Below are 27,434 nucleotides of genomic sequence, written 5' to 3' on the forward strand. Positions count from 1 at the left end.
TTGAACCTCTCCTTACAGACACTTCTTTATTTTTTTCTCCAGAATCTGATCGGGCCGGAATCCTAAATCCTCGAATTTGATTGGCTCAAGTAATCATACGCACGTGACCGCTCCAGCTTTTTACGATACGGCCCACGGGCAGCCACGGGCCGAATTTTTTTCCCGCTGCGTAAATTTCGCTCCTAAAAGTTAGCGGTAATCGTCAATCTTTTGCCTTTTTTACACATCCGTCGACGATTAGTCGACGAGAGTTTATCTCTGTTCACTTTAAAATGGCAAGGAAAGTTACTGTAAGTAAATTCAATTGAGTGTTTTGAAGTTGTGAGAGTTTGCTTAATTGTTTGTAGCTTGGCGCTGTAATGGCACGTAATCCTGTGTTTCTCTCGCCGTAAAATTTGAGTCAATTTCAGTCGAGTTTACCTCTCTGATCGTTGCTGTATTTAGAAGAATTTCTGTGGAATACACTTAACGAATTTCCTCGCTTTCTGCTATTCAATTTGCGGTAGAAAAGTGACGAAGTAATTTCAAAAGCAACGACTGACAGAAATTGTTTTTGTAGTAAAACTTTTAACTTCGCACGAAATTTCACACCGCAAAAACAATTTTGGAGAACTTAACTGGTGAAATAAATGCAACTAACACAAAGTAGTTGGAAAAAAATCTGCTTTTTAATACATCTTTCTTTGTCTACTATCTGAGTCACTTGCTCGTTGCCGAGATTTTTTACAAATCGTTAGTAGACGGCGCGCAAGCCGATTCAATGACAAGAGTTGCGTAATCAAACCCATTTGTAATCTGTAAAACCAATTTACTGCAGGAAAAAAAAATAAACATGTTATTTGCCGGCTTAGGGTCGGATCTCCCAGCCGGCAAATAACATATATATATTTTGGACAGTTCGTTTGCTCCCAGAAAAACAAGAATTCATATAATATCGGCTCTATTGTTTAGACACCCCACCGGGGGATACCCTACACCTTAATACTATTTTAAACGCCCTCCTAACTTCTTTCGTATCACATATAGAGCAAAGACAACACAAGCAACTTCTTTTGTTTCAAATGATTTATTAATTCAAGGGAAAAAGTGTTATACAAAAAATAAAGAATTGAAAAGAGGATTTAAATTCAAGGTTGATGTACTTGCCATCTCATCAGTTCTTGAGTTACACACATGAATATTTCACTTGAATTAAACAAGCTTATCTCAAACATTGATATGAGTCAGTAAACTTCAATATCAGCTTTAATAATGTCTCAGCTTTAATAATAAATAATCAAACACTCAAGAAGGCAAAAAGTTGTGTTTTTATAAAATTAATTGTTTATTTAGGAAGTTAAAGAAACGAAGCTGAATTCCTTAGTTACATGTAACAGTTAATTTCCTAAGACATGAACTTTATAAATTACAGTGAATGGCTGTTTTCTTTGATAAATTTCACAGATTACAGTTTGTTTCGATCACATGGGGTAACAACTTTAATAAGCTCTGTTTCGGACGAACAAAATATTTTAGACAAAAGCCAAAGAAATCAGGACACTGGATTAGAATTATGCTCAGAAATTTTGAGGCGACCTTCACTAGTAGGTATACTTTTCAAGCAGCTTTTATTAGAATTGTCACACCCCGTGCTAGCTTTACTTTAAGGATTCAACTCAAAAACTACATTTCCTCTCTAATGTTACTGCTAAGACTAAGTTGGTTTTTATTTTGTACTTTTACTTTACTTTACTTAAATAAAAATTTTACATGCCACTGCGTCGTGTGATTTTTATTATTTTTACAATTTAAATTAATTACAGGCCAAGAAGTTACACTTTAATTTGTCCGGGAAAACCTGAAAGTAGAATAAACAGCAAAACCTGAATAGAATGTTATGTAATACATAATTCATCAAATAATTTCGCTCGCGCGCGATCGGTCTAAACGCGTCACGTGACCGAATATTTCCCAGCTAAAACTGGGAACATCCGAGAATATTCCCCAATTTTCAAAACTGCGCATGTTGCAAAAAATATTTCAAGGATAATAAACACAATAGTCTCCATTTGACTTTGAAAATATGCTCGGATATTTGTCCTTAGACATTATCTGTTCCTCAAAGCTCACAGTTTACGCTCTCGGAAAACTGTTCGCTTTTCGGAACAGATAATGTCCGCGGACAAATATCCGTGCATACTTTTGCGCCAACTGGAGGCTACTGTTTATATATACTATAAAATTTATAATTAATTGAATTAAAGAGCCTGATAACCTATCAATAAAATATCGTTTTATCCATAAACTAAAAACGTTTGTGCTGGTATGAGAAAACCGGCAGCCTTTTGAAAACTTGCATGACATAACTTCCATGAACACAGTCACTGTTACCAGACAGGAATAGAAATATTGATGATTAAAAAATCTGTCGAATAATGGCTACCTGTCAGTTTGGCGAGTTCAACTGGATTCTGAGTGAACATAAGCTTTTCCATCGCTGCCACGCTGAAATGAAAAGGTCGATTAGTTTCATTTGCACTTCATAGTTTAGTTTGGACGATTAATGCCAGGTTTCACTGCACAAATTGTGCAAAAATGAGATGATTGACGAAAACTCAGCGCTTTGTTTCCACTGAAGTCTAATATCAACGCACTATATAAGGCACAACACGCTCATACGAATGAAGACGTGTCAGTACAATGAACAGCAATTTGACTTAGTTCTTGTCAACAAATTAGATATTTGAAACTTTTCAATTACATGCAACTTGTAATCATATCAGTGTAGAAAGTGTATGCATCGCCCGACACGTTTCCTGCACGTTCCTTGCTACTTGTAGCTACTTGTACTCAGTCAAACGGGTGTGGTGCAAACCTCAGGAGTATAAGGAGGCCTTGAACTTAATTAGACACTCACCTAAAAAAGTGTGAACTTCTCCTGCTTTGTAGGTCAAGGCAGACCTGAACATACCAAGAGGGATTGTAGAATACAATACGCAATAGTTGCTCGCCAAGCCTGAGTAAAATAGATATGAAAAAAACATAACAAAGTTAATAAAGTATTAAAGCCGTTTTTTGGCGGGTTTCTTGAAGTAGTCCCTTGGACATATGACCAATACATTTACTGAGCTCAGGATTAAAATATCTAAAATACAATACATGTCCCTGAAAAAAAAAAATTTTAAAGCCACTTATTTATAATTAGTCTAATTTAAGAGAGGAAACTTGGGGAAAATAATCACAGCGGTAACTATGCTAGGATTATATTCTTCGTTTAAAAGTGGCGTTAAAATCAATCACAATTTTTACGTTACAAAGATCGCCCTTGGAAGTAGAAAAGGTTTTGAGTGAAGACATTTAGTGCATGGAAAATAACTGAAAAGTTCACGTAATAACTGAAAACTTACCGGGTACAAAGAGCGTCAAAAAGATCCCTGGCATAGGCGGACTGATCGGGCAGGTATGCAGTGTAACCAAAGTTTTGTTTGTATACAACGACAAACCTGCCCTGACCAATCAGGCAACTTATTGCCTCTGGTAGGTAGCTGTGGAATGAATAAAAAAAGATCAACATGAAATTACAGTGTAAAATAGCTTTGGAATTCTTAAAAAAAAAATCGATTTTTTTTTTGTCATTCGCTGTTTGGAAACCAATAGCGAACTTAAGCAAACCACGATGGTAACGGCAACGAGAACGTCACCGAACAACAGACCCTGAACAGATTTACTGAGAGAAGCAATGGTTGAGCACGTGCCTTACGAATCTTTGTACATTTCTTAACCGTCCTCCGCACAGCAACAACGTGAAATGGCTAAGTTCTGTGTATTTTGGAGAACGCGAACGACGGCGGCTAATCAGTTTTTCGTATTTTCATTTGGAATTCAGTGCTGGCAGTACATTTTAGCTTGAGCAAGTTCTGAGACCAATAGGCGCATTGAATAGATCTAGACAATTGCGAAATTCAAAGATAAACATCAATTCATTTTTTTACTAGGCGTTGTCCTCGGTGTCGCCGTCGTCATTGCTTAAGCTCCCTAGTAGCTCTGACTAACGCAACAACGATTACAATTTTCTTGGGCTATCAAATAAAATCAATATCTCCATTATCATCTAGCAAGGCCAGAAAGCAAAAAATAAAAAACGAAGCACTTACTCTGAGCTCTCGACGGAGGTGCAATATTTTTCGGAATCGAGCGTAAAAAGGTGGAAGCCATATTCATGAAGACCTATTAAGGCAAATACAAAACGATCAGAAAATACTTATGGAAATAAGTAGGTATCATCTCACGAGTGCAAATCAGATACTGGTGGTGGCCCTGTGATGGACTAACACCGCACTCGGGGAGAGGGGGGGTTGGGGGGCGCAGATAGGCACCGGCCTGATGTGTCACTGATTCGAATGCATTTTTTTTTTCTTTTTACTTATATTTACCTTCATAGGTAAGACAATTCGGTAGCTTCACAGAGGCTGGGATTGTCTCAGGAACTTCATGAATGGCTGAAAAAGAAGTAAAATTACGCGATAAGTATGAGTACTCTGACAGCAAGAAATAGTTCTACATGCACACTCAGAAAAATCAAAGCTTGTACTTACAAGGACATAAAAATGCGTAATTAAGGCTTACGACAATGAATAAAGATAACCACGAGCTAAATGTCTACAGCTAACTGATAAGTTCAGCTGCGATTTAATATATCAACGTCTAAAATGATTATTGATGTTTTATATGTGATAATGGTTACCTTCCTGGCTCGTACAATCACCAAGTACAGTGTTGGGTGTATCAATTGGCTGAGGAAGAACTTCAGGAATTGCTTAAACAAAGTACCAAACATAGATATATTACGTAAGAAATATTACAACAGATAGATTTAGCTATTAACAGCTGTCTGTAAATAATGAAATAATTTTAGGCCTCACTACGACCGGTGTGCTTTAAATAGAGACAGGCTCAGCACCTGTTGGTGTATTTTGTGGTATAAGTAACAGTTTATAACGAAGACTCGTATAATTACGTGGAAATTACGGACTTAACCTGTCACAAGCGGACCTTCGGCACTAAGTCGATTTGGTTACGAGCCTTTGTCTTTGAGATATTGAAAAAAGAAAAAAAAAACATTGGAAAGTATTTTATAGAAAATCTAGGGCTCCATCAGGCATACGATTCAGTTATAGTTCTCAGTAATAGCTCCTGGTAGATATGATAAATTATGTTTAAGTAAAGTAGATACCTTTTAATGTGGATGTTGGTTTGTTAAAAACCAATTCCTCGTCTGGGAAGTTCTTCCCCCCCGTCAAAAAACCAAGTAATGAATATTCCTGGTGAATATTCTCATATATATGTTTAATGTTCGTGACACACTTAGATGTTGTGGGATGATTTTCGGTTGGTTTAGGGGGTATGGGGTAATTTTGTATTGGCTTTTTGACGGGTCGAACGCCATATAAGGATGTTGAAAGGCGTTCACGGCCATGGTGTATCTTTGGTATCTAAGGAGAAACAGGTTTGCAAACGTCAGCACTTTTAATGGACGAAGGAGTGTTATATAGCCTTGTATTATGAGCTGGAAATTTAGATTTAAGACAAAATTAACGCAGTCATAAAATTAAAAGATATTCTCTGAGGGCTACTTGTGCCTGTATTTTTTCGCCTGAATATGAAAACTTTGAATTCAAATAGGCGCTTTCTAAATCAAAATCATGTCACCTTAAAAATACTACTAGTGTACTCAGACATAAAGGAATGGGAAGTGAACAGTATGATTGGTTTATAGGCCGGAGGTGAACGCCTACGGGTTTTGTTTGGTTTGGCGATCTCTCCCTTCAGTATATAAGGCTAATATGCTCTGAAAAGAGTCAAATTTGTTCTGATAAACTAAACGTTTCGGACCTAGCCCTTCTTCAGTAGGTGAAACTGATCAGTATGCTGATTCAGATACGTCAATCGGACAAAGCTCTCTCCATATCACCAATTACGGATATTATCGGGAAGAAAGCGTTCAATTAAGGATAGTTTTGATAATTCCAATAGGGCGTACGTCTCCGTGTTTCGGCGCCGTTCCAGGCAAAGATTAATGAAATGTTTCCTATTGGTCGAGAACACCAATACGGCTGCTGTGAGAGTGCTCTATCACTGGCGGATGAATGAAATCTTGAACACTCAGGAAAAACAGTAAGATCTGCCGTCGAGAACAGCCTTGTGACGGTAAATTAGCATTTGTGTTTTTTAACGTATCTTATACAAACGACAGGACGAAATGTTGCAAAGTATGACATCTCCTTCTACTACTTTTCGCGTTTACGATAGAACGCGGAAAAATAATCTCAGATTGTTTGATTTTAAACAAAGGTTTCAATAACCGGCATTTAAGAGAGAAAATTCCTCCATCTTAGCACTTGTGGTTTTTCCTGTGCTGCCAGTAACCTGGGAACAGGCTCCTGATTGGGTTATAGCACGAAGAGAAAAAAGGCGGCTAAGCTAACCGAGAGCTTCCCTCATTTTTGTTTTTGCCCTCGCAGGAACCTGTTCACAGGCAGGCTATGATTCCTGAGGATTTTTCATCCAAACAAATATTGCATTAGTCCATAAAAGTGCCGTTTTTTTTTTTGTCACTGACTTGTATATTTTATTGTATATTGCATTAAGTGTTTGTTAAATGATTGCGGTGAAAATCGCTCACTGTCTGGGTACAAAACCAGGCGTTTTTTTTATTTGTCAAAGATTGCTTTAACGCGCTTCTTAAGTTGTGATATCATGATCTTAAAGTGCCACTGAAACGAAATTTTCGTACTCTCTTTTTTTAGCCCAATTTATAGTTTCAAATGTGCTTAAAATAATGGTGAACTTTATTTCTGTCAAATCCTAAAGGAAAGTGCTCTTTTTAGCTGCTGAAATCGACTTTTTGGAGCAAAACTGTGTCCGGGCTCTGGAACCGAGTTTAAGGACCTTGTGACGTCACTGGTTGTATTCACGCAAGAAGCGCTTAAGATTCTCTCTTGTTTTCACTTGATTTATTTAAGTTTATTCTTCATATTGTCGATACCTACTAGTTTCCTACCTTGTAATTTCAGTCCAGCCTTGACAGGAAATACACATCATAAACGTTGGAGGGCGCCAAAGAATGTAGATTCACCAAAATGAATGCTACAGATTAGAACAGCTCAGTATACTTTTCGAACATCTTGAGTACTCGATTGGAGATTTCGAAGACGAGTGTGGCAACTTTTGTATCACGTCCTGAAGCCTAAACACGATATTTCGTCGTCTGTTTTCAGCCTGGTTCTGAAATTTGGATTCTCACGTTTATCTAAGGTCTAGTAACAAGGTTCGAATATATCCTCGGCAACTTTGCTACATTAAAAGCCGTAAGCGCATCAGCCATCCGCACAATCATGAAGTTATTAACGGTCCACAAGCTTTGAGTCGAGTACTTCTTTGCACACAGAGAGCATCTTTTTATGATATTAATAAGTGAGAGTTCTTGTGGTAGACAAAATGTATCTTTGAAAATTGTGATCCGCAGCAGGGTTTGCTTTATCGCCGCATACGTATCAGTGTAAACAAAGTGGGAATTTCGCTTCTCTTTTACACGTATCTCCCAATTGTAATATTTCACGGCCGATGGATAACTTGGAGTTCTTTAGCACATACTTATGTCTATGATCTTCATTTAATAGTATTCAAGTTCAAAGCAATTCGTTAAACGTCACTAGTTTGCACTCCTTTCGAAGGTTTATTAAACAGAATTTGAACTAATTTGCATATACGACCTTTCGCCGCCGACATTGTCACGCTTTCTCTCGTTTCCTGAAAACATATAATTGTAGGGTCATGGCAGCTAAGTTTACCTTTATAGTTTAAATTCGCTCCCTCATATAAAAGAAGAGGGTTTCTTAAATTGTTGCTGTTGTGATAACTTGTAGGATGTAGCAGATACAACTAGACTAAAGGTCACTGTGGCACAATCTCGTCCGCGGTGAAACTCACAAAGCGTCCGGTTTCCTCGAAGCGAAGCGACTCGAAAACTCGAAACGTTGTTGCTACGATTCGTGCAGCAGCATTCCGGATAATATTTTCAAAAGCCGCTTTCTCTTGTTTTCATGTCTTTTAACTTTATGAGTGTAGATATTGTTTAATTGAGTGCTGGCCATTTCACTAAGAGTCCCGATCATTTTGCGATCTAAGAACTCCCACTCGTTTGCTTGCTTACATAAAATATCCAATTAAATAGACTGAAAAGCCCCAGGATCGACTCTCCACCTCTTCATGTCTAAGGCTACAGTTATTATCTGCTTTACAGCCCTGAGATGTCCTTAAGATGTTTTTTGGGGGGCTTCGAACAGTATTCTCTTCTCCCATAATCACTCTAAATTTTCAGCGGGGCATGAGAGCAATACAACCAGTGACGTCACTAGGCTGTTTTGGCCGCGCCAAGATGGCCGCCAATTTTGGGCTTAACCAGCCAATTTCGAACGGCTGAAAAAGCAGTTTTCGCTTACCGTATGCGAAAAAAAAGTCTGCAGTGTTTCCAAGTAAGGTTGAAACGTTATTACTAAGCAAAAATCTCACATACGAAAATTTCGTTTCAGTGGCACTTTAAGCAACGTTTCGAGTACCGTGTCTGGAAAAATTCCTGGACTAAGACTACAGACACGATGAATTGCATTGAACCTTGGGCGTGTTAAAGTGTTTCGTTTGCCTAACGAAAACGCTGAGAAAAAGCGATCGTGTGAAAAAAACCCGGAGTTTTGAAGGGTGGCGATGTTTGAGAAGTCGCATTGTAAGTTACGATCCTTAAGATTCTGGTCATCCTGATTAATGTTTGGCAAAGGTCTACATCGTTTATTTTTCTTTTTAAAGCCCGCGTAGGTTTGACGCACTTTCAACAATCTTTAAGGCTAACAAACTCATGAAAATACCACGAAAAAATCAGTGCGCATAAACAATGAAGAAGAGTAGCGTCCTAGAAAATTGCAACCTCTGGAGATGTTCAAAACCTATCTAAATACAGTTCATGATGTTTGAACAATGTTACTACGGAAGGCAGACGTAATAAATATTATGTATTCGGTGTGATCAAAATACGGACGGTTTTGTTTTATGTAGTGGACATATCTTTTATTTCCTGTGTTCAACAGATGTTGCACGCGGATGTGACCGTTGGGTTTGAATTTATTTGGTCACCAGGTTTCCAGCAATACAGTTTCGCCCCAGATCTCGCGCAAATTTCAAATTTGGATGGCGTGTGCATTGACGTCACAAAGCCTAACGGTTTTTTTTTAAAATAAAAACCGTTTGAACAAGCAGTCACAGAAAAGTCCTACTTCTTCACGAATTCTGAGAAAAGTTCAGATTTATTTGAACTTTGCTCACCTTTCTCCTTTTCCGGAAGCTCAAAGCTTCATTTCTACTAAACACGCAGCCCATAATCTCTAAATTGCCAAGCGAACGTCGTAAAGTTAACCCTGCAAGAGACAACGAGAAAATGACGATTCTTGTCAACGCGCGTCCTTTTATACCTGAATCCATTGTGACGTAATAGAGCGCGTTGAGCTGACGACAACCTAGGTTCAAACTGGCACAACAGGCAACGATTGGTCGAGAAAATGCGTCAACATGACTATCACGTGAGACTGTCCAAGCCAACGCTTTCACGGCTTTTCACCATGGATACTTGCAAGCCCCTGAAAGCTACTGAACGCTTTCACGGCGTTTCACCATGGATACTAACCATGTTTCACTTTGGATCCTATTTTTAAATTTATTGCTTTAATTTTGTAATAGTATGGGTGTTTTCCAGAATGAAACACATTGCAGACAACTTTGTGTTGTAAAGCGAGTCCTCGATAACTTACGGAAGAACATGCATGTACTCGACTGGCATTCATTTTAGAGACTTGAAACTGTTCTTGAAACATTTTGTATTGGTACGTACTCCACAAAAGCAGAAGTTTGTCTAGATAATTGACACGAGAGTTCTGTTTTTAGTTCAGTCTTTCAGTTTACTTTGCCGCCTTTCTAGATATTCTTCGCGGATGTGTTTTAAGACCAAAGTCACTCTCAAAGAACACTCTCGTAAGCGGACAGTTCTGCTTACGACCACCTTCACAAAATCCCGTTTGAACTCCCATATAAACTCTGTATTTACTGATTCCCATAAGCAGACATTTTCGCGAGCGGCCGCAAGCACTTACGATCAAGACTTTTCCTTTGTTTTTAAGCTCCGTGAACGGACGTACACTTGAAAGGAATTGGGCCTGACTTTGAAAGATAGTTACAAACATTTGTAAACTGTATCACTGCTTTTTGCTGCAGTGAGACTATTAATGTTAATGTTAATGCTGGCTGCAATTATGATTTGTTCTTTAATTTCTAACGACCAGTCCTAGTACTGCAGTACACAGAACAGTATATGCAGTTATCGCCATTATCGCGGCATTGAACAAGGCAATAAAACAAAAACAAAGAGTTATTTGTTGTTTTAATACATTCCCAATGTTTATCGTAAGCTGGGTAAGCTCCCGTTGGCGGTCATCATTCCCTTGCAACTCTAGTTGCCGCTAACGAGAACTATTCTAGTAAGCTGCCAGCTCCAGTTCTGAACAGCTTTTCGCGTCCTGAGGGTGTACGCTTACGATGGTTTCCCAATTCCACGGTAGTTTCTAAAGAAACTGTTGGGCTGCCTCGGCGGGTAACTGAAGCACAAAGCTGTTTATCAACTTGAAATTGAGCGCCGTAGTGAGTATGTAAAGCTGATGTTTCAGACGTTTCGAGCGTTACTCCTTATGGCACTTGTCTTACTTTACACCCTCACTACGGAAATTACGATAGTGCAGGGGCAGAAAAGAAAAGGTGGAAGGGTGGAGAGGGTGACCGAAATACGAATAGGGCAAATATGTGCTGGATAGAAGTATCACTAGTCCTTCGTAATGGGTGATTTTAGTACTGATGTTTTTCATTTTAACTATTTACGTAGATTGACAAGTGGTCTACATTACAGTCAGTCCTAACCCTATCCAAACGCTAAGCGAAAACTCTAAAATTGTCTTCTGACCCTAAAACCGACCCTATCTTTCAAGTGTGCAGTCTACAAGTCAACAGTTAATAGGGTTATTCTCACTGATATGGTTAATTTTTGGTTAGGATTAGGGTTAATCTGCAGTGAATAATGGCCTATCCATCTCCCTGGAAAATTCTGGGGTAAAATTTTGTGGCACTTTTTTGCGTTTCAAAGTTCGCGCGCGGCGACTTGGTTCCAGCTTTCACTCCTCTTGTAAGCCGAGATGTAGTGACAGTCACGAGTTTCAGCCTCGGGCAAGCTAGTGAAGTCCGACGATGGCAGCACTTTTTTATGCGATTGCTTTGTGTCTTCTGTCTCATTCGTTTGGAAAGTCTCTGGATGTGAATTCACCTCCAAAGTGGTCCAATGTTTACACTGTGTCCGGAGTGCTTACGTTGCCGTACGCTGAAATTGTCGAACCGTTCCAAGTCTGGTTTGACGGCCAAAATGGCAGAAGCAGGATTGATTACTACGCAGGTAAGGTTATTTCATCAACGTTGCCTCTGTGGCACGTGTTGAAATGCCAAACAAAATAAGTTCCTCTCTTTAATACGACACGTCTTAAAGTTATATTTATAAGAGCAGGTCTGTGTACTGTTGCAAACAACTCAGAAGTTTGCACAGGATAGCCAGATAGCGATCGAAAACCCTAGCACCTTGTGGCTACATGCCAGCTAGTTGGTTTTTAGCTCACAGTTTCCTTACTTTCTATATTACAATGAAGCTGATTTTTGGTTTTTATTTTGGCAAACGTTGATCTAAAATTGCAATATAAATTTCCTAAAATGCGGCCTGATTCTCATATGGTCTTGGTCAAGCCTTTATAATTTGCAGGTGTCAATTTGGAATTTAATTTGAACAAACATAATCAGTCCTCTGTTATGCTTTGAGCGCACAATAAAGGCTTGGTCTGATGTAAAACCTACTAGTTTTGCAAATATAAAAAATATATATGAAAAACATCATTAAAAAAGAAAACATTTTGCACATATGATTGAGTCGTCACTTTCCTGTAACTAAAAAGCTTATGAACTTATATTATTGACTTTTTTTTTTTAAAAGAGTGAAAAATACTGTTATATTAGTTGTAACCAAGCAATATTGTGACAGAGAAATGATGTTGCAAAATACTCAAGTTAAAAGCAAATTGCTATGAGGACACACACTCACCCTAGCTTACTTCAGGGTTTATGTATCTGAGAACTATCATCCAGTTGAAAGGATGCGACAACAGTCTCATAGTTGTGAGGTTACAGGGAATTCTTAAGACGAGAGTAAATTTTAAGGAAATGACTCTTTATTTGCTGCCTAGGACTCTGAAGTGATTTTTTACGCTTTCATGTAGATCCTAATCCCATATAAGAAATTGATTTTGGTGAGATTTAATGTTAGTGAAATTTATTCTTTCCTGCATTTCGTGCCTGTAAACAAGGGCAAAATAATAAAAACACTGGACGACATGGCCAAGCAGCTGTGCATGTGATGGAAAGTAAACAGAAATCATCAGCAATGAATATTTAGGATGCTTATTGTTTGTAGCCTTCTTGTTGGCTTGAAGTTATTAACAAGGAGTGAGGTCTGCATGAAAACCTCAAACTGAGGTCTTGCTGTATTGCATCTTTCTTTTTTTCTTTTTTTTTTTTGCTTTCTGCTTAAAATTCTAACTCAACTTTGAATGCGACATTGAGAATTTTTGTTAGAGATGCATGCAAGCTGCTTCTCTATCCCAGCCCCCATCAACTCCCCCAACTCCAAGAGAGCTTGCTCATTGGCTAGAGGTGAGCCAAGAAAAGTACTTGGTTCACTTAAGAGTCATGATGCAGCCTGCCATGTTATGTGCATTTACCATATCTGTGGATTTGTACCAGCTTGACTGGTTAAGGCAGTCAAAACAAAAACTTGACTGTTTCTGTGCAAATATCTAGTACCCCTTTAGGAGCCCAGCCTTTTGTCCCTGTTTGAGGAGTTTTGGATTTTAATATTAGCCCTTATGCATGATGACAACAAACTAGCAAAAACACTACTGAGCCTTGGTTTGAAAATGCAAATTTTAAATTGTATCATGAACTGACAAATTCCCTTAAGGTTACACAATACCTTGCGAGTGCTACTTTTGTTGAATTTTTCTTTTTAAGCAAAACAAAAAGGTCGCTATAAAATCTAACATTTTCCAGAAAATGAAAGAAAAATCTTAAAATGCATGCAAATAATTTGGGAAAAAAGGTTTTATTTTTCAATAAAAGTTAATGAAACCGTTAGGCGTCATAATCCTCATAGTGCATCAACTTTTTGCACGAAACAGCTTCCTCCAGTAGCACTCATTACAAGGGCCTCATTAGCATTGTTTTGTTTACACTCTATTTCGCAGTTGTGTTCTTGAATTTATTCTTTCTTCCATGCTACCTGTCGCTCCTTATTGAGGCCATGAAACGTGCTAAAAGAATCTGCTTGGACAGCAAAAAAAAAAATCGAAGCTAGGACCTAAGAAGAAGACAAAAGCAGAATTTCTCAAAGACACTTGAAGAAAACTTTGACTGACAGCAGCAAGGGATCGTGCATACTCATACCTGTACTCTTACCCCGCTTATTTCTCTTGGTTTTTCCATTCCTCATGAGCTGTGAAGACATCTCCAAAAAAGCATGCTGAAGTTCAACAAGGTGAATGTGACTGTTATACTATTATTGCCTTGGAATCCCATGAAAATCATTTTGCTTGCTGTTAACACCAGTGCCCTGATTTCATTGGCTGGCAGCATATTCTCTTGACATACATCCGAGTAAAGGCTTGACATGTTTACAACTCTTCAAACGGCGATAACTCACAATAGTTTTTCATGAGAATACCTCTCTTTCAATGAATTAATGGGGTATTGTAGAGTTGGTAGATTGTCATGAAATTTGGCCAGAACATTCTTTAAGCATCAAGGGGATTTTTTCTATCATGAATATTTCTCTTGTGACAGGCGTGAACCTAACAGGGTCAGCAAATTATTTGATACTTTACAGGTCTATAAAAAGATAACCAATAAGAATACAGGAAAATCCTGACACCCTTTGAGGGATTGATGCTTGCTGATTAACACTGACAGTGCAGTTCTTAAACATTACTGCTTGCATTTGATACCTGATTAATTCAGCAGAATGACAGTCGGTTGTTTTCCATTTTCCAGCTTCTTTTTTCTCAACAAATGCACGGCCAAAACAGTGGATGTTTTTTCCGAATTCTGCAGTTTATCACTTTTCCATTGATATATAGTTTGTGGTAGTTTCCTTTTCTTAGAAACAACACTGGAATGAATATATTTTTTGAAGGACACCCATGAAGGTATTGTGTAACTTTAACAGAAAAGATAAAAAGTATACTCCTGTATATATGTGAAAACAACACAGAGGTCCTGGAGGTTTGGGACCTATAAGACTCTTAGTCTACATGATTAAGAAAGGAATAGAACCTCAATATGCTAGTTCCATGGTAACAAATGAATATAAATGGTGAAAAAGTACCACTGTTCATAGGATTGGATAAAACCTTCCAACGAGCTGATGTAAAACCATATGGAGCAAGTTACAGGATTTGTCCAGAAACCACTGAGACCCAGTTAAATGTAATGAGCTGCTTTGAAGTGAATGGAACTAAAGATGCTCCTGTTGCAATACAGACAGTTTTACCTGACCTGACTAACTTTGAGGTACTTAATATACTTCCAAGTAACTTGTTCAGGAAGTAAACATTATTAATATCAATTTCACATGCTTGTTGAAATACATCTAACGAAGCACTACAAGTTTGTTTTTTAATGGAAATTACATGCCATTTTATTTTTAATCAGCCCAGTTATCTTAAGTTAATAATTTTTCATGCAACTCTCTTCTTATTATGGAAACATCTATAAGATCGACACTATGTTTCAAAATGGTGAGCTAAAGTCTCCTTAAGATAATGCATCTCTAAAGAGGTAAAACAGACACCATGATACAGTCAATGGACACCTGGAAAGTGTGTTCCTCTTTATGAAGAAGTACTCCTCAATTTGAATGAAATTAAGCACAACAATAAGATTTGAGGATCGAAGCAATTTATTGTACATGTATTTTATTAGCAAATTGACCCAGTATTCATGATATTAAGAAGTTTAGTTGTTCAGTCTCAGAGTTCTGCAGTTTTCCCTATTTTGTACAGTATGGTTCTTAGAGGCACTAAACTTTGCTCAAACAAATGAGTGAACCTTCCCATTCCATTGGTTTTGTTCAAATTTGCAGCTTGTCATAAACTGATCTAATGTAGGTATGGCCCGTATGTCCATCTGTTTTTGCCACTGTCTCAGAATATCTAGCTCAGGTTATTTTCTTGGGCCTCTTGTTCTGAGGTGGAAACTTCTCTTTACTCTAAGGTGGAGTTGACTGTATTTGTTGTTTTTTGCAGTTTTCTGGTTTTGATCAGGATTGCAGAGAAGGCAACTGCTCAGTTTGGACTTACGTTATGACAGAACAGCACAAAGTGAACACATACACCATGTATGCATCTGTCACTGAAACTCCAGACCCTGTCCACTATGAAATGCTTGGTTACGACACACTGCTGGGTTCACACTATGATAAATATGAAATTGATTATGCAGACTACTCACCTCAGATGCCACCTCCTGACATATTTGACATCAAAGGTTTGTTTCATTGAAATGGGCGTAATTGTCTCCATATACTACTTTATTTTTTGCACTGTATAAAATTGGGACTCCAATCGGAGGAAACCTCGAAGCATCCATTCATCTCCTTACCTGCTACCTATCTGTTTCATTGTTTTGTGACCAGGTGTCACTCAAGGCCTCTATGGAGTGCCTTCATTCTTCTCTTTATACTGCTGCTCTTATATTTCAGTCCAAGATTTTTATGGCCTTTAAAGTTAGCTTCCACAAGTCTCAGAGCTCAGTGGTAGGGCATCTGGTCTAGTAAACAGAAAGTTTTAAGCTCTATTCCTGTACATGTAGCTGGACAGCTCGGAAATTGAGTCTTTTTCTGAGTATGCCTGTGTTGCTGACAGTTAATACCAATTAAGGTGAACAAAAAACCCTGAGAGGTTAAAAATGAACAGATCAAGTCAAGGATGGCTTAATACTGAGGAAGAATGAGATGGATTGCAATTAATTAACAATATTAATATACACTGTACCTGCTTGTACCAGATATTGCCCTTTCTGGACCTTTCCTCTGGTAGTAAGCTCATACTATTAAAAAAACCCTTCATTTAAGAAGCATTCTCGTACACTCAGCTTCTTGGCCAGTGGGGAATCGTAAAGTCAGATTGTAAATGTTCATTTTAACCATGCTTTCTTGATTTGTTGAATATAGATGTTGTTGTAACAGTCTTGCTTCTCATTTGGCTTAGAAATGACTTGTAAAGGTTTCCCAGGACCAGGAGTTATGTCCAGTCTGTTAACAAATCCAATGCAAGAGTTTATTGAACCTCATGGCCAGGAAAAAGTTCATGAGCTGTTTGAACACTTCCTCATTAAACATCCTAAACAATATGCCAACATGGTGGACAAGAAGGAACATAACCAACGCAGAGATATCTTCAGGCAAAATTTGAGGTATGAAGTCTTTTAAACATGGAAAGACCTTTTTGGGGCTGTTGGGAGCAGGTTTTTGGTTTTATCCAGTTGCAAACATTTTTAGACCTTTACAATGTCCCTACTTATAGGAGGTCATTGGCTCAAATGCCATTGAGGACTCAGATGTTGTCTTTGCCCCTCACTCATGACGTGCTGAAAATTTAATCGCTGATATTTATTTAGCAATTTTATGGTGATGTCATGTCACATTCCCTGTAATGTGAAGTATAATGTCAGAGGAACTTACTTCTATTGAAGAGTCTTGGATTCTTCAATAAACCAGCCACAAAATCGCAGCAACATTACCCAGCGCTCCGAAAGCTTAATCATTTAAGGTTAGCGAAAATGATAAGACTTCTTGTTTTGGTAACAAAAGGGGTCGTTACTGTCGATGTTTAGGGTTGGGGTTAAATAATCCAACGGAAAGATAAGTATTGAGTTGCGGCTTCCAAAGAAACAGCATGAATTATTCCTCGTGGGGAAAGAAATCCAGCTTGTATAGCCACTGTTTGTTTTATTAGGCGTTTTTGATGTTATCATATAACATCAACTAGAAAGAGTGGTAGCAGTGATTCGTCAAAGAAGTGCTAAAATATGTTGGAAACCGTTTTGAGCGACTTCAACTCTGTTCATCTTGAAAAGCGCGGGAGGCATGTGCCTCTGAGTTCGAGGTCTTGTCTGGTGCCCAGGTTCCCTGCCTTTTATACCGCCTTTTACCCATGGAAAAGGTTGAACCTTATCGTAACAACCCGCCCAGAAGAAATTTGTATTTTTATTGGCCAGACATGATTGCATTTTGTGACTTGCTTTTAATTTGTGATGATTGCCGCACCAGACCGTTAACTTGGTAAGCAGCAGAATTGTGTAACAGTGTTCTTCACGGCTTGTCTTACCTCCCTCATCTTCCAGCAGTATAGAAGTGGATTTAGAGATGAGTTCAGCAAAAACACTGATATCGTAAAAGACCAAAAGAGGTTAAGAGACGGTGTGCGTGATCCAATGTTGACAATAACACCTGTCACTAAACCAAATGGAAAATAGCAAGCCAATAATGTCACCTGTAACCACAGTGCAGTAGATACAGTCTTTCTGTATCGTGCTATATTCAGGGTAACTCCTTCTCTACTCGGTGGTCCCTGGTGAGCTTGGTCTTGCACTTGCGTTTGGTGATGGTGAAGTCTGAGAAAGATTTTGGTGTAGCAGGAGGTTGAGATTATAATACAAAACAACAGTGTTAGGCAGATGATGCTTATAGCAATACGAAAGCTGTAAAATATTACCACTGCAAGAGCTGTACTAAAAAGCCATGAGATAACAGCGAAGACCCATACTCTCTTTAATGTTACTGTCTGTTTGTATGTTAGCCCCAACATCAGGGCGAGAAGTCTGTCCACACTTATTGCAGTTAGTGTTAGCACGGACACTGAGCCAAAAATGAAACCCAAGGTGATATAAAGTATATTAACATAGTAACAACGTTTGGAGTGTTCTGGAGACATGATATAGCCAATACGGAGAGGCTGTGTAACAAGACCCACACCGAGATCGGTGGCCGCAAGGCAACCTAGCAAAACTTTCGATGGCGGACGAAGAGACGACACTTTTTGAAGAGCAACGAGGATGAGAACATTTCCAAGAAACGCCGTTATGGAAAGAGGAACAGTTAAAATTAGAATCAGTATTTTCCGATTGGCGTCTATTGGGCAGGAGTATTCTTGAATGGTCGTTTGGTTTCCATTAAAAGTAAAGTTCGCCATTTTGTTTCGATCTTGTGACAAGGTTGAAATATTCCGCACGTTAACTTTGTTGTCAGGCGTCTTTTAAACGTCCAGAATCTGACACTTCCCAACAGTTATCTGGGTCTGTTGTCTTTCCTGGGTCTTCCTGGTGATTAGAAAGTATGATTTGAGTAGAGAAAATTTCAATCGTAAGAGCAAAATGATGAAGATGCGATCACCAATTTTCGCTTAAGCTATTAATACTCGTGTTTCGGTTCACGCAAGTTTTGTTTGACTTAACGCACATCGACTGTGACATTTACAGAGAAGAAACACCGCGTTAACGTTATTCAACGTTAACCCTTATTCCTGAGCCTTCTGGGACCAGTGCAGGAAAGGAATATAGTCAATGTGGGATAGAAGTAATTCATGATGGAAGTTTATCATACTCGCATTGCGCACTCCGCATTTTCGGAACAGCTTTTTGTGGCGTGGTAACTCTTGAACTGAATATTCAGTCTATAGAGTGAAAACGCAAATTATTTCAATTAGACTTACAGGTGTCACAGTGGTTTCGTTAAAAGCACTCTAAGTTAAGCAGCACTGTTTTCTTGCATGCTGAAGAAAACTTGGTCTTACATCACTCACCAATAAACAAAACCTGTAGTAATTGGTAGTAATTGGTTCAGTATCTTGAAGCGAAGCCTCGAAGCAGCGCTTGCAAGAAACAGAAGAGAATCATGGGACAAACTTTTACAAGAAAAACAAACGTATCATGTTACGGTGGAAAGAAAAGCATCAGCTTCGCCTATGATATTTTGACGTCTTAATGGAAACATGAATCAGGTAGACATAGAACCAACAACTCCTTTAACTTAAACTCAAGTGAAACGATCATTTGTAAACTAACAACTGATCGGCAGCATTATACTCTGTACTATCCTTCCAGTCTCTGAGTTTAGTTGAGTAACATGTGTCTACTTTGAGAAACCACTGTCTTGAATTTTAATAATTTCGTTGTCAGGAAGTTATTGAATGATAACTGACCAGCCACGGTACTAGCGGCCTGTTAAATCTGCTCAGTGCAGCAATCTCGATAACTTCCTTTCATCAGAAACAACCTTTCAGAGCATGGAGGAAAACAGCGATTAATTTTACAAATGTCGTGCATTGTTCGTAGTCACCAGTTCTAACACAAACTGACCAACTTTCGATTTGTTTTGGTTCAGTAACATTTGTTGTAGTAGAAAACAAATCCCTTTCTTTGACTAACCTCCCTCATTTGAATGTTTGTTGTAGAATTCACGGAGTTTCTTCCTTTCCGAATAAAACTTCACTTCGCGCTGTGTGTAAAAAGTGGTGAAAGGTTTGAACTGCTTGAAAATTTGCCTTTCCTGTTCTCTAATATTATTATTTTTTTTTTTTGAAAAAAAAAAATTAAAATTAACAGCATTTTCTGAGGAAGCTGAAAGATAATTACCTGGTCCTTAACTCCTGTTAAGAGTTCAATTGTGGCAATCAGCATGAACACGAACTATTGCAAACTGACAAAGCCGTTCAACAGCTGCTGTTTTTAATATGACGACGTTAATTTGTGGTTTTAGAGCGGTTGTTTTGTTCCTGTTTAGATATGAATTCATTTCAGTGACGTTTTAAGACAACACAAGGCGTTCTTGTGCCTGTAGGACAAAGAGAAAGTCTTAGAAACACCTAAACCCATGCGTATTTTCGTGAAAGACGTTGTTCTGTTTGGTTTGAATTTTAAAAATATTGAGAGATTCTAGTTTTTATGTCTTAATTTCAATGTGCTGACTATATTTACGTTTCATTTAATGAATTCGCATTGCATTTCGATTATTCTTGAGGAAATTGAAGACATCCGAAATTTTGAGGTAGGCATTTGGAATAACTTTAACAGGATAGCTTAGTAACTGATCATTGTTTTTGTAGGTCGTCTCTATCATTAAGTTGTTGGCATAATCCTGTGTTGAAAAGCTCCAGTAAAACGGCTTCCTCTTTAGGGCGATCATCGCTGACGTCATAGTTTACACTTTTAATTACCGCATTAATATGAACACATGATTGATCATCGCAGTTATACACACAGCTTAACCAGTTGTGAAATTAAAGCCTGAATAAAATTCAGGCCTAAACGTGATTCGAACCTATGACCTCTACGATACTGGTGCAGTGCTGTACAGGCTTTAATTTCACAACTGCTTTAGTTGTGTGTATAACTGCGATGATCCATCCTGTCTCTGCAGTTCAAATAAATGATCTTTCGTATATTCGTTTGCATTGCCACATTTATATATGACTTTGCGCGGAGAAGGCATCATGCTCTGCTAGATACGAATTGACTCCAAACATTCATAGAGATTGTGAAACTTAGTAATCGTTAGTAAACCATCGACTCTGACATCTAAATTAGAAACAGCAACCTCATGTCAAGGTCGCCTACGAAAGCGTATTTAAAATTAGGTTACAGATAGCTTTTATCTGGTTGTTCATCGTGTCGTAGTTACCAGCAGAAACAACCGTGAATTATTTCACATGGAGAAACTTTAGGTCACCTGGAAGGTGCTGTTTATTTTTCAATTTCAGGTTTTTTATTTATATTTTTGCTGCCCTTTGCGCCAGCCGGTACTATGGGGATGAGTGAGTGATTTCGATATTTTCTCGATATTACAAACAACCCAAATGCAAATTCTAAATTTTAAAGACAGTGGTGGGAATATAAAACAAGCTTTAATAATATTTACTCAACCTAACAGGTAGGTAGGGTAAGTAGGATGCAGTGTATATACAACAATCTTCTTCCATTCATGTACAACCTTTCACGTTCTTTGTATCTAGATTGCAGTTTGTATTTGATGTCAGGTTATCTTGTGATCTTTTTATTTAAATACCCAAATAATAGGGTATTGATGCATCACAGATCCAACCTGACAGGACATGAACCTGCAGAACCTAACTGGGAAATAACTTTTGACATAATTACTTTGTATTTTCGACATTAAGTTTCACTTTTCAATAGTTTTGGTGAAATTCACGATAATGTATATAAAATTACATCTCCTATGGGATCCATAGCCGCTAATTTCCATATTTTCAGCTCAAAATCCGAATTATTTACACTGAGCTATATCTAACCTCGTTTCCAGGATGCGGAAAGAAGAAAGATTCTGGGATCGAGACTGAGCTACACCTTCCATTGTACTGTGTTTAGGTTATTATCAGAGTATTTTGAGAGCAATTTTTAGGCGTACAAACCCTCCAGAGCTTTACTGGTCACTGAGCGAATTAAATAAGTTGGTAGTGTGTTTGTATTCAGAAGAAATGGTGCTTCGCAAACGATTTTCTTGTTGTTGTAGCTTGAATGCTATTTCTAAGCTGATTCCACTAGCTGTAGACGCTTCCCTGAGATTTTTGGGTCATTGCTGCACTAAGCAGTTAACTTGGTAGGCAGCTCAACTGTCTGATTGTGTCCTTCACTGCTTGTCTTACTTCCTTCATCTTCCAGCAGTACAGAAATGGATTAAGCGACGAGTTTAACAAAAGTAAAGACATTGTTACAGCCCAAACCAGGTTGAGGGCTGGCTTATCTATTCCAGATATTACAATAAAAGCTGTAAGTGTACTATATGGCAGATAACAAGCCAGTAATGTCATCTGTATCCACAGTGCACTAGATACTGTTTTCCTGTATCTTGCTATATTCAGAGTGATTCCTTGTCCATCCAGTTGACCTTGGTGAACTTCTCCTTGCACTTGAGTTTGGCGATGGCGAAGCGTGAGATAAATCTTCATGTAACAGAAAGTTGATGTTCCAATGCACAACAGAAGAATTACATAAGCGATGTTTAAAGCAATATGGAAGTTATAAAACGCTACTATTACAATAGCAGTGATGAAAAGCCAAAGGGAGACAACAAAGACCGATGTTCTTCTCAAACTTACTACCTGTCTATATCTTAGCCCCAACATCAGGGCGAGAAGTCTGTCTACACTTATTGCAGTTACTGTTAACACAGATACTGCGCAAAACATTCCACCTATGGTCTCAAAAAGGATTGTGAGATAATAACAAAGTTTGGAGTGTTCTGGGGACATAAATAGAGCAATGCGAATAGGCTGGGTTATGAGCCCTACACCAAGATCAGTGACCGCAAGGCAACCCAACAAAAGTCTTGACGGCGGATGAAGAAACGACACCTTTTGAAGAGCAACAATGATCAGAACATTGCCCAGAAATGCAGAAATAGATTGAGGAATATTCAATGCTGAAATGACTATCTTCTGATGTATTCCAAGACCGAATGTGCAGAAGTAGTCTTGGGTGATGGCGTAATTTCCTTCTTTAGTTACGTTCGCCATTTCTATTTACAGGGTCGTCAGGTCAAAAATCAATGTTCTTTAAGTTGGTTATCAGTTCTCTTACAAAGACGTTTCCAGCAATCTTCCACTCTTCAGCTTCTTTTGTCTTTCCTGTTGATTAGAAAGTAAAGCTGTAGCCCGTGTGGAAAATCACACTCCTGAAAGGTAACTAATGGCTATTTGGAGGTTTTCCAAACTTTTTTACAGCAGAGAACACGCAATCTATAAATATTAATGCAAACTCTGACCTCGGTTACCGTTTTCAGGAGGTCATCTGCACTTGTAATAATAGGCTTATTTAAGGACGGTGCCTACTTTTGTTAGTGCGCACACGTTCTGCGCATCACGCAAGCCATGGTTTAAGCGCCGCGCGCGCGCTGGGATTGACATTGACGCAATCAACCACGCTACCAAGTACACGACTAAAATGAAAGCAAAATTCTCACTGTGACCAAATCAAGTTTAATGAGCCTGTACTTAAACCAGGAACACTAGAATAGCAGCACATCGCTAACCTCTAACTGTTAACGTCTTCCAGCTGAAAACCTAGCTGTTATCTGTCGAAAATTATACTGAAATCCAACTGTAAACATGTACCTGCAGATGGCGTAGTGCGCGCGCAAAACAAGTGCGAGATACGCAAATGTCTTACTTACTGAGGAGGTGACAGGAAAAAAAGTAACTGGCACCGTAAAAAGTTTCAGAAAAGATGAATAACTTTAAAAAAGGCGCGGCTACCCCTACATTTTATGTCATGAAATGGAAGTGGCAAGCCTATTCAACACGTGATTAGTTTCTGGTTGTGAGCAAAAGGTATTTAGATTGTATTTTAGCTGAACCAGAGGAAGGCTGTCAGAAACGCTAAAAGCGCTGTTGCAACGATTTTGTTTTTAAAAACATACCAAAAATGGTTTTTATGTTACCATTTGCCATGTAGTTTAAAGATCTTTTTAAATGTGCTTGCTTTTCTGTATGTAAAGGCGAATTCTAAGGAAATCTATGGAGAAATACGCTTTCCTTCTTTTTCAGAAAAATGCTTATGTCAGCATTTTTGTTGAGACTCGAGGCTAATTATCTCGAAAAAGTGCGTCGCTACCCCCATTTTTCTTTTTGGATTCCAATAGCCCTTGGAAAGATCTATTTTTTTCCGCGTGGTCCTAACCTGGCGCAAAAACCTTTGTATTTAGTAGGCACCGTCCTTGACGGACGGGATATGGGGATGAGAAAATGCGAGGAAGAAGTGAAAGTCCACCCTCCCACCAACCCCCAACGTCTGCTACGCAGGCTAGAATAACGTGAAAGTGGGTTCATCTTCGAGAGATTTTGCATCAATGTCCCCGTGCCCTTGCTTTCCCTTTTCACCTTTTGCGTTAAACAAAAAAAGAACTGAAAAAAAAAAAATTGCAAATATGATGTTTGCGGAGGTGGAAGTAAACAAATTGCTCAGTATTTTTCAATCATAACCTTTTTACAACTTAGGCTAAAGGTGTGTAATTTGTAGTAAAAGTAGAGACATTTAACACCAGGGTTTATGTGTTCGCGGCAAACTGCCAGCGACAGCGGTTTGCCGTTTGTGGTTTTCGCTAAAAAACCGCGGTACTAAATGTCACTAATGTTTATTCAATGAGAAAATTGACCGTTAATAGGAATTTATTTTGTATAGCTTTTGATACAGGAAGGCGGCATACGTTTTAGCAGCTGAAAGTTGGCTTAATTAGACCTTGGGTCCCCAATACAAAATACCCGTTAGGGTTGAAAAGGACGAATTTACAATGTTAAACGACATCGAAACTATCATCACACTGTGAATTGTCAAAGCCATTATTTAGTTTTGTCAGGTGCCATGTACTATTACATAATGGAGTATGGCGCTCTATAAAATAATTTTACTGTTAATGTTTTAATTTTATCTGATCGGTCGCTTGGTCTACGACATTCTGCACTTTTCTTCGATTCTCTGAGTAAACTTACTGGCAGAGTTCAATTAGTGCGCCCGAGGCAATTCGAGGAAACCAGAAAGTTCGAGAAATGATCTAATGTCTTTCGTTCAGATGAGATTGAAAAATGAGTCTGTTTAACGTTGTCTTTCGCCCAATAACCTTTTCACTGACGCTATATCATAGAGACTTTCTTGAATTTTAACGGATCGGCAATTTTAATGGCTTAGCTTGTAGAACCTTTCAAGAAATTACAAAATACTATTCCCTGTAAAAGTGCTCCAGAAGACCGAGAAACACGTTAATTTTCTTTCATGAAATCTAGCGTGTAGGGTGAATGTCCGACCACCAAGTAGCAGTGCACTTGATTTTACAAACGTAACTCATTTCCACTGATCATCTCCTGCAAGCTCGGCAAGATTCTCGTTTCGTTTCGTTTCGACGACCGTTTTAGTGGAACGAAATCCCCTGAAACAAACACCCCTCACTTCTACGTATTTGAATTTCGTTGCGTAATCATAGTTTTTCTATTTTCGTGGATCAACATAAGCGTTGTGCATTAAAGGTCCGAAAAGATTGAAAAAGCTTTGAAAGTTTTCGCATTACGGTAAAGTTTTCATATGTAATTTCCGTATATCAATGGGCTTGTAGTTAAAATTAAAAGAACTAAATTGAAAAAATAGCTGGAAAGATGGTTACCTAATCTTGAGCTCTTCAAGTAAAGTCGCAGCCAGGAGAAACTTGAACACCTCGCAGCTGCTGATTGTAGTTTTGAGAAAGATTATTGGTGATATTTTATAGGGTGGTTTACATTTTGTATGATGTGTTTTCTTTTGTTTTGACATATTTATTTACGTCAATGTCCTTGAGGTTCAAGTCTCCTTACGTTTCACTGGAAACATGCAACGTTCGTTGAACAAGCGAGAGAGTTTGAGGAACACTTTAACAGTCATACTTTGCCAAAAACACTGTTTTGTGGGGGCTGAAAAACACTTGTAAAAAACACTATTGGATGCGATAAGTGGTATTTGCTGTAGATGATGACAGAATTAGAAATTAGAAATTGTCGTCGGAGATTGTTAAAACGTTTATAGGCATTTATCTACCGCTGTCCCTCATTGTTTCGTCGGGTCGCTAGTCCTTTGTAGCTCCAGTTAATTTAACGTACGTATGTTAACACACAAGACGATATACGTATGTTAAAACTAAAAGTTATTGTTCAGAACGTTTTAGGGCAGCTAGCCTAAATTTTCATGCAAACAAAGAACTTAATTAAACTGATCTAACTTTACGTCTTGTGCTTAATGTTCCCCTTAAAGACTTATTGTTTAAGTAATGCCTCTATATAGCAACAATTGTTGGAGACCTGTCATAGCAGCTGCCTCAAAATAAAGACAAAGAGACGTAAGAAATTAGACGAAACTGAAACATCTCACTTTAAGTCCAGTTAAAATGTTGAACTGTACTTGTGTCGAACCTAATATCGGTATTAGGTTCATGTTAAGTTCTGAATCTGTTACGATCGACCTATTTGTATTAGCAGTCGAATAGAAATGCAGAAGTTCGTTTTCGACACAGACATCGAACTTCACATGTGCCGAATCTAATACATACATTGTATCATTAATTATATTATAACCACAAGCAAGTTGTCATGCGCAAAAAGGCCTGCTTTAAAAAAGATGGCGGGGAAAGGAGGGAACTTGTTCATCATGCTTCAAAAACACTTAGTATTCGTGTTTATTATTTGGCTTGTGTTTGTAGCCGATATAACGCGCGCTCTGATGGGGCAATTGTAGGGCATTATTCTCCCTCAATGCCCACGGGCCGATTACGGGCCCACAAAACCTTTTTTGCACATCATGTGTTGCCTCGCCCCATGTGAGTTTTACTCCACAGAGCTAGGCCATGACAGCTCGGCGGCAGGTGGTTCTCGGTCTCGACCTGGACGTTCTTTGTCGTCTCGTACATGGTGCGAACATTCCATGCTGCTTTAGGGATTTTGGGACCAAGTAGACTGTCTTTCTCGCTTCACATTTCCTGTTGTGGACTTCCTTCAGGGGAGGTTGTACTGTCGATGACTTGGTTTTGAGTCAAATGCCGAAGGGTCCATGGTTTAGTTCTAAAATGTTTGTGAGATTGTTACTTATGGTCACTTCATGTTAGTATTAAGCAATAGAACACTTTTTGCGTGTTTACATAGCCTCATCTAAACACGAGGAGGGTTGGGGAATTCGAGACAGTTATGCAAACCCTCGACTACGTCTCGGGTTTGCATAACTTTCGAGAATTCTCCCAACCCTCCCATTGTTTAAATGAAGCTATGTAAACACGGAAAAAGTGCTCTATTGCTTTTATAAAATAATTCTCAAAAATACGCGCGAATCTAAAACGTCACAACCGTGTCTACATACTCTCATCTAAACACACCTATCGACCAATGAGAGCGCGCGTGATGGCTCAGGTATTTTATAATAATGAATTTAAAATTGTTTGCTTTTATTGAAGCATGTCAGAAGAACGCACCACAAAATGTCCGCCAAAACTGTTTGCGCACCCGTCGTAAAAAGTACTGAGTTGACAAAAACAGGCTGCGCTCAACGGCCAAGTACATCCAGGTGCGCAGATTATCATCACGTGACAAAAACTAGCCAATCAGAGTAACAACGAATAACTGAACTACTGGGCACTTTAATTTTAAACTTAATTCAGATTTGCCCGTCCTCGCGAGTTTCAGTCTTTGTGAGGC

At 38.5% G+C, this 27,434-nt stretch overlaps 4 protein-coding genes and 1 long non-coding RNA gene across 5 annotated transcripts in view; 1 reads left to right on the forward strand and 4 right to left on the reverse strand.

Moving 5' to 3' along the window:
* Positions 1 to 1,796: 1,796 nt before the first annotated feature.
* On the reverse strand, positions 1,797 to 3,656 carry LOC149097197 (uncharacterized). The gene is made up of 4 exons (XM_089279736.1): positions 3,387 to 3,656; positions 2,897 to 2,995; positions 2,423 to 2,484; positions 1,797 to 1,837 (listed from the first exon to the last, which is right to left on the reverse strand). The coding sequence occupies exons 1-4, from the start codon at positions 3,551 to 3,553 to the stop codon at positions 1,812 to 1,814; spliced, it is 354 nt and encodes a 117-aa protein (XP_089135862.1). The 5' UTR covers positions 3,554 to 3,656; the 3' UTR covers positions 1,797 to 1,811.
* A 483-nt stretch (positions 3,657 to 4,139) lies between these two features.
* LOC149097198 (uncharacterized) lies at positions 4,140 to 5,194 on the reverse strand. The gene is made up of 3 exons (XR_016204209.1): positions 4,724 to 5,194; positions 4,413 to 4,478; positions 4,140 to 4,206 (listed from the first exon to the last, which is right to left on the reverse strand). It is a non-coding gene; the product is annotated as an uncharacterized LOC149097198 (long non-coding RNA).
* A 6,070-nt stretch (positions 5,195 to 11,264) lies between these two features.
* Positions 11,265 to 27,434, forward strand: part of LOC110058367 (digestive cysteine proteinase 1-like) — a 35,900-nt gene continuing 19,730 nt past the window's right edge. The window contains exons 1-4 of the mRNA XM_089279727.1: positions 11,265 to 11,518; positions 14,558 to 14,730; positions 15,465 to 15,705; positions 16,428 to 16,632. Of these exons, the coding sequence (XP_089135853.1) occupies positions 11,317 to 11,518; positions 14,558 to 14,730; positions 15,465 to 15,705; positions 16,428 to 16,632 (821 nt within the window). The 5' untranslated portion in view covers positions 11,265 to 11,316. The remainder of the gene's footprint in view (positions 11,519 to 14,557; positions 14,731 to 15,464; positions 15,706 to 16,427; positions 16,633 to 27,434) is intronic.
* LOC110058365 (trace amine-associated receptor 9-like) lies at positions 16,628 to 18,682 on the reverse strand. The gene has a single exon (XM_089279734.1). It carries the CDS (start codon positions 18,408 to 18,410, stop codon positions 17,493 to 17,495), a length of 918 nt encoding a protein of 305 aa, XP_089135860.1. The 5' UTR covers positions 18,411 to 18,682; the 3' UTR covers positions 16,628 to 17,492.
* LOC110058150 (melanocyte-stimulating hormone receptor-like) lies at positions 21,825 to 22,818 on the reverse strand. Its single transcript, XM_089279731.1, has one exon. The coding sequence runs from the start codon at positions 22,746 to 22,748 to the stop codon at positions 21,825 to 21,827; it is 924 nt and encodes a 307-aa protein (XP_089135857.1). The 5' UTR covers positions 22,749 to 22,818.

This window comes from Orbicella faveolata, unplaced genomic scaffold (assembly GCF_042242905.1).
Source record: "Orbicella faveolata isolate gen_17 unplaced genomic scaffold, um_ofav_v1 contig_47, whole genome shotgun sequence".
In the NCBI taxonomy this organism is placed as follows: domain Eukaryota; kingdom Metazoa; phylum Cnidaria; class Anthozoa; order Scleractinia; family Merulinidae; genus Orbicella; species Orbicella faveolata.

Bases quoted from the DNA above. Each gene is read 5' to 3' on its own strand.
- LOC110058150 (XM_089279731.1), bottom strand. From the start codon at position 22,748: ATGGCGAACGTAACTAAAGAAGGAAATTACGCCATCACCCAAGACTAC.
- LOC110058365 (XM_089279734.1), bottom strand. From the start codon at position 18,410: ATGGCGAACTTTACTTTTAATGGAAACCAAACGACCATTCAAGAATAC.
- LOC149097197 (XM_089279736.1), bottom strand. From the start codon at position 3,553: ATGTTGATCTTTTTTTATTCATTCCACAGCTACCTACCAGAGGCAATA. The intron at 2,996-3,386 runs GTAAGTTTTCAG...TATTTTACTCAG, and splicing joins TTTGACGCTCTTTGTACCCG to GCTTGGCGAGCAACTATTGC. The intron at 2,485-2,896 runs GTGAGTGTCTAA...TTTTCATTTCAG, and splicing joins AGAAGTTCACACTTTTTTAG to CGTGGCAGCGATGGAAAAGC.